Source organism: Phyllostomus discolor, chromosome 4 (assembly GCF_004126475.2).
Source record: "Phyllostomus discolor isolate MPI-MPIP mPhyDis1 chromosome 4, mPhyDis1.pri.v3, whole genome shotgun sequence".
Taxonomy (NCBI): domain Eukaryota; kingdom Metazoa; phylum Chordata; class Mammalia; order Chiroptera; family Phyllostomidae; genus Phyllostomus; species Phyllostomus discolor.
The window spans coordinates 148,306,103-148,312,003 of record NC_040906.2 but is presented as its reverse complement, the minus strand read 5'-3'; the positions used below and the strand labels follow the sequence as shown (position 1 = coordinate 148,312,003).

The 5,901-nt window shown below is 32.8% G+C and overlaps 1 protein-coding gene across 3 annotated transcripts in view; it reads left to right on the top strand.

The window, feature by feature from the left end:
* LOC114493822 (synaptotagmin binding cytoplasmic RNA interacting protein) overlaps window positions 1-5,497 on the top strand; it is a 31,046-nt gene extending 25,549 nt beyond the window's left edge. Inside the window, exon 11 of one of the 3 annotated variants that reach the window (XM_028508454.2) lies at window positions 1-5,497. This exon is cut by the window's left edge and continues 1,777 nt beyond it. Coding sequence is in view for 2 of the 3 variants with exons in the window: in XM_028508456.1 (XP_028364257.1) it covers window positions 924-965 (42 nt within the window). In the remaining variant the exon portion in view is untranslated. The other 2 variants (XM_028508456.1, XM_028508457.2) reach the window with 2 other exon arrangements.
* Window positions 5,498-5,901: the final 404 nt, after the last annotated feature.

Sequence of the window (5,901 nt, the reverse complement as noted above, 5' to 3'; positions counted from 1 at the left end):
TATCTTTTTTTGAACATAGGGTCTATTTAGAGGTACTAATGGGACAATAATGACCATCTAAATATTAGAATTTTGGGGGGTAGACTTTGCCAACAATGAAAATATTCCAAAGCCATTCCCTACTTCTGAATCTCCATCCCTAAATTTAAAGATTTACACCTGATAGGCTACATGTAAAAAACACATAATGTGAAAGAAAATGCTTTTAAAAAAATGTTTATCAGAATTTCAGATGTCAAAGTCAATCACATACCAGATGTTTGCTTTCTGCATATTCTATGATTATTTCATTCTCAAAAACAGGCATTGTCTGAGAGTTAATGGGAACAATGCCTTAAGGCAGTGATTTTCAGTCTTTTTCATCTCATGGCACACAAGCTAATGACTGAAATTCTGCGACATACCAAAAAATACATATTTTGCCAATCTGACAAAGAATAGGTATAATTTTGATTATTCATACTGGATAGCCTGTTGTGTTGGCTGTTGCTGCTTTTTTATTTGACAATGAAAGGGAAAAGTTGGTGCCCCTGAATAGCCAGGTATTGCATGTTTGAAAAATTCTTGTGGCACACCAGTTGAAAATTGCTGCCTTAAAGTGTAACTTCTGTTAGGTATTCTTTAACTGTTTCTTTTTTCTTTTTTTTAAATAAGTTGTGAACAAAATGGGGTTTTTAAACCTCAACCCAGTAATTCCCCCAAAGGGCACAAGAGCACAAACCAAAAAACTCAGCTCAAAACAAGTGTAAAGCAAGCAAAAAGAAGTTAACAGTTATTAAAGGAAACTCTTTGGTTAGACTTTATATTAGAAATAACTTCGTTAAAGCTTCTATTTGATTTTTTTAACGTTATCATTATGTATGTACACATTATAAACGTAAAAAAATGATTTATCTAACTGATTCCTTTTGTTACCTGGCTAGCAGGGAAAAGGGGTCGAGGCCGGTCCTGACCTGTTACAATGAAGACTGACTTGCTATGTGGGATTACACCAGAAGCTTGCAGTGGAGTAATGGTAAGGAAATCAAGCAACCTTAAATATCTCGGCTGTATAGGAGCATATTCTATTACAGAAGACCTTCCTGTGAAGATCATGGAATCAGATACAGGACATTGAACTAATACTTGGACTTTGATATGAATTTCTTTAACAATTTTCTCTGCAGTGCAAGTTATTAAACTAAAGCTACTCTATTTTCCAAATGTGTTCCAACAGAAATTCTTCATAACTTCTAGCATGGTATCTTAATAAAGAATAAAGTTCTTCTCTTTAAAAAATCTGCTCTAAGTAGATTTTTCCCCTGTTTTTTTTTTAAATTAAGGATCCCAGCAGTGGTTTTCTGAAATATTCTCTTGAATTTGTGCATTTAAATTTTATTGCAGTGGTATAAATGAATACCATTGTTGGTATCCTTTAATTTTATTCCTGCTCACCAAGGTTAATCATGATTGTCTATATCTTTTTTATAGTAATCACTTTTGAATTGTGTTCAGATACGCAGTTTCAGGTGTAATCATCAGAGCTGGTTAGTCAGGCATTCCAGATAGTGGTTCTTTTCAGAACCTTTTTTAAAGGGTTGGTTAACTACCTCAGTAGCAGAGGATTGAACTATACCCTGTCTGTACTGTACATAGAAAAATCTTTGTAGATAAAAGCAAGGCTTGTTAAATGATATGAGGGTAAGATTTTAATATACCAAATGTAACATTCTTAATTGCCTTTAGTTTCAGAGGCTTGTAAGACTTCCTCATGACCATCATAACAGGCCTTGCTTTTGTCGTATTTTGTGGCTGAAAAAGCAGCCTTGCTTCTTCAGATATTGTAGTTATTTGGATGTATAATAGTTTAGCAAGATGTTACTTTTGTAAGACATCAGATGTTCAAAAAAGTGCATCCGAACTTGTACTAAATACTGCAGTGTCCCTTTATAAAATAAAGTCAGACTAAAACTGACAGTTGTACAGCGAAGCCTGACATTTGGATATTTTGAAGTTTTTTTTCATAAATCATAGAGATTAGTATATGGCTGTAGTTTAGCTTTTTAGGTAAAAGGTATGTTTCATTAGTGCATTTCTTATTGCTGATCACTGCAAAAATGTGAGTCAGCTTTCCATTTCTTATGCAGGTCATGATAACTTGTAGAATAGAGTACAATCATTTGTGCTATGTTTTTAATTTTCTAAAGCACCTTGATGACAGTGAGTGTTCAGTGGTGAAGCATCCTCTATTGAATCACCCTCAAATTTTTTTGCCAAGTCCAAAATTGATAGCTTAAAAGTCAAAAGTGAAATTATAGTTTAATTAGGACTTGGTACAAAGAAATCCCTTTTCCCCTTCCCCAAAGGGATACTGCAGTTATATCACATACCCAATAGGCACCACAATGAAGATCAGAGCTTATTATACTTAAGGTTTTATACACACCAGTTTCCCCAGTAAATGCAAATTTAACAAGAAAATTAGACATGTCATATGTTCAAAATGCTCATGGCAAACAATCATTTTGCATTCCTGCAAATAAAATTGTTTTATACTGTAAGCTGGAGGCGAGTGTAACTTATTTTTGTAATAAAGTTTTTATTTTTTTTATGTGTCATTAATATAAATGTGTGTTAGTATAGAAATATTCTGGTTTAAAACTTAGAATTTCACACATTTCAGTATGTTTATTTGTACTTACATAATTTTAGGATAGTGGTTGCCAATAGCCTGTATGTTTCACATGAATTGGTTTTTTTTATGTTATCTTAATAAACCATTTTAGTATGTTGTATGTCAGTTACTGGGATAGCTGGGACATAGAGTGTAATTTAAAATTTGTCAATAAGTATTCATTGGAATATATGTAAATGTGCCTTGCCGGTTATTGAAACTTACCTACAAAATGAGTATGGGGTGACAAAAATTAGTTCCTGGTGCTTAATGAAACTTTCTGCCACTGATTTTATATATTACCCCGTGCTTTTTTAAAGTACACCTCTCTGAAATCTTAGTGTAAGTTTGAGGGCTACACAAAACATTTACATTTCATTTTGACATATAATGAGTATAATAGGTTGTGGAAAGTGGGTAAACTCAATGTAGCCTTCAGTAAAATTGAATCTCAGTGTAATCCTTGGTGCTGGCATTTCCCAGTTTCAAGGAATAAAATGATCCCATCAAAGAGGTCATTGCCATGCCTATTGGCACTTTACTGTCATACCCTTTTTAAGGGACACTGTCAAGGTGTTTTTAAGTTAATTCTCAGAATTATTAGTTGGGATTTTAGGACGGGTTTGTTTGGCTTAAGTAAGAACTGCATTGTCAAAGTTGAAAGATGAACATTTTTGTGAGTTCACAAATGTGTTCTTAAAACATTAAAATAATGAAGCTGTGGGTTTCTAAGAGTTATTTGGCATTCTTAATTTGGGGGTTTGGGAGGGAAAACATAAATTGTGAACAATTGATGGGTAATGTAAACAATGGTGACGAAATATATACACACTCAAGTGAAATTACTTGACAGTGTTCATTTGAATAACTTTGAATTCAAGCCATTATAATTTTAAAATTAAATATCATTTGCACTGTTCTGATAATGGGTGCAGTTTTTGAGCAATATAATCAGAGCTAAATATGCATGTAGTGATTAGTGATGTGAACAATTATGTTCTGAGAAGAAATACTAACTGGTATTTTCAAACTTAAATTTCTGTAGTAAAATCATTATCAAACTCTTATCAGAAATCAAGGAAAACAGGCAATGCATATAAACATACTTTTGAATGTTGTGTGGCCTATAAAGCAATAATGCAATTTATATGGAATGTCATGGGATATGAGAAATGGAAATGCAAAAATAACTAATCCTTTAGTAAAAATGTCAACATGTTAAAAGGGGAATGTTAACTAATGTAGGTTATTGCTATTTGTGATTTGTTTATGGGTTCTTGGCTTTGACAGCTTCAAAGAATGGACAGATGACAAGTTAAAGAAATTTTGTACATAATGTCAAGGAATGGGTCTTAAATTCAAGAGTCAAAGTCCCTTCCTTGGGGTGAAAAATGTATCTTTAAAGCATTCTGATTGTTAAAAAGGAAAACTTGAGCTACTTAACCAAAACAGACACAAGATTTTGTTTCTGCAGACTACTTGGCAAACAAAAGTGATCATCAATTTAGTCAGTTTTCAGAAAGTTGCTTTGTGAGAAAATTGTGTTGAATATATTCTTTTTATGGAAAATTTTCAGTCACTGCAACTGAATCAGATGTTAGAAATGAAGGAGGAATTGAGCACAAAAAATGGTTGCACATTCATGATGGCAGTTAACATCATGAGAAATTCACTGGTTACTGCAAGTCTGATTTAACAAAACATATTTTCCTCATGATAAAATATGAAGAAAGAAATGGATTGATGGGGTGATTTGGGGTATTCACTTGTATATAAGATATTTGAAAAGACTTAATATCAGGCTCGGTTGGCAGAGTTGTCACATCAGAAAAGCTTTTTTGACTGATAAGTCAAAAGTCACTGTTGATCAGAAACAGCAAATGACCTTGTTATTAAAGAGTATGACATGTAGTCTGTATTTTAAGGGGAGAAATAAAAAGTAGAAGGATTTCATACTAGGAGAGGGAGATAGAGTAAATTATTGCTCGGGTTCCTACAACTTCAAGAATACCGACCATAACCATTTTCTCCCCAGTGATGTATATAAAATTTTTATCTGAGCATAGGAATTCAGTGGCAGGTATAAAATGAATGAACTTAAGTAATACGTAAAATGAACATACTTGTGGGGATGATGTATAGTATTACTCAGTAATCATACCACTCAATAGGGCATGCCACTACTTTTTTAAAATGCTAATTATAAACCAATGTTCAAAGATATTTTTAACTGTGGGCAAATTAGTAGATGGACTTTTTGGTCTGTCACTTTTTAAAAAAGTACTTAAGATACAAGTTCTATTAGTACCACAGTCTGCCTTCAGTAATATACCTAAAATATTTTTCAGGACCAGAAGTGTTTAGTTTGGAAAAAAAACAAATCTTTTTTACAAATGCAAAACAGTATTATAACTAATGCTCTGGTTCAAGATTAGGTTTTTAATGATATTTACAGTAGTCTGATAAATACTTAGAAGTCTGGCATTGAGAAACAAAAGCTTGTACTGACTAATTTTATTTAAAAAGTAATAGTTCTTTAGCTTATTTAAATTGTCTCTTACATTTATTTATCCATAGAATTTATATTTATTTCATTCCTTTCATCTCCCTGAAAACTGTCTGCAGGCTCTTTGATTTGGATTAGATGTGTGAAGTACTGTCTTTTGCCAAAAACCTCAAATTACCTGTTCTTTTCAACGTAGTGAGTTTGTGCTTGTTTGAAGATCAGTTCAAAAACTATCTGTACTATCTGTACTGCCTCTGATGTTAAGATTTTATGTATAGCATAAGGAAGCTAGCTCTGACTATATTTTCCTAAGAATAAAGACCTATTTTTGTAGCATGTCTTAGGATCTCCAGGAGTCCAAGAATTATTGTGGGTGTCCTCTATCGTTCTTCATTTAACAGCTTTTAAATAGACACTTGGAATCTTTAGAGCTCTTTCTTCTTTTAATTACCCATACATTTTAAAGTAACTAGCCAATGGTAAAAACAAATTCCCCAAGATCTCTAGTGCAAGCACATGGTGGGGATATGTGTAGAATAAATGTTGGTCTTCATTTAATTCGATGATAAAAATATTCTGTGGTCATACACATGCTAGTGGACTTAAATCGTAGTTTACATGCCCCATCATGCACTGTTTGTTCTTCCATTCTCCTAGTCTTCCTCTGAAAGTTTGAAAATGAGATTGAGGTTTCAAGTAAGTTAGGAAAGAGGAGCGAACAAACATCTATGTAAATGAAATG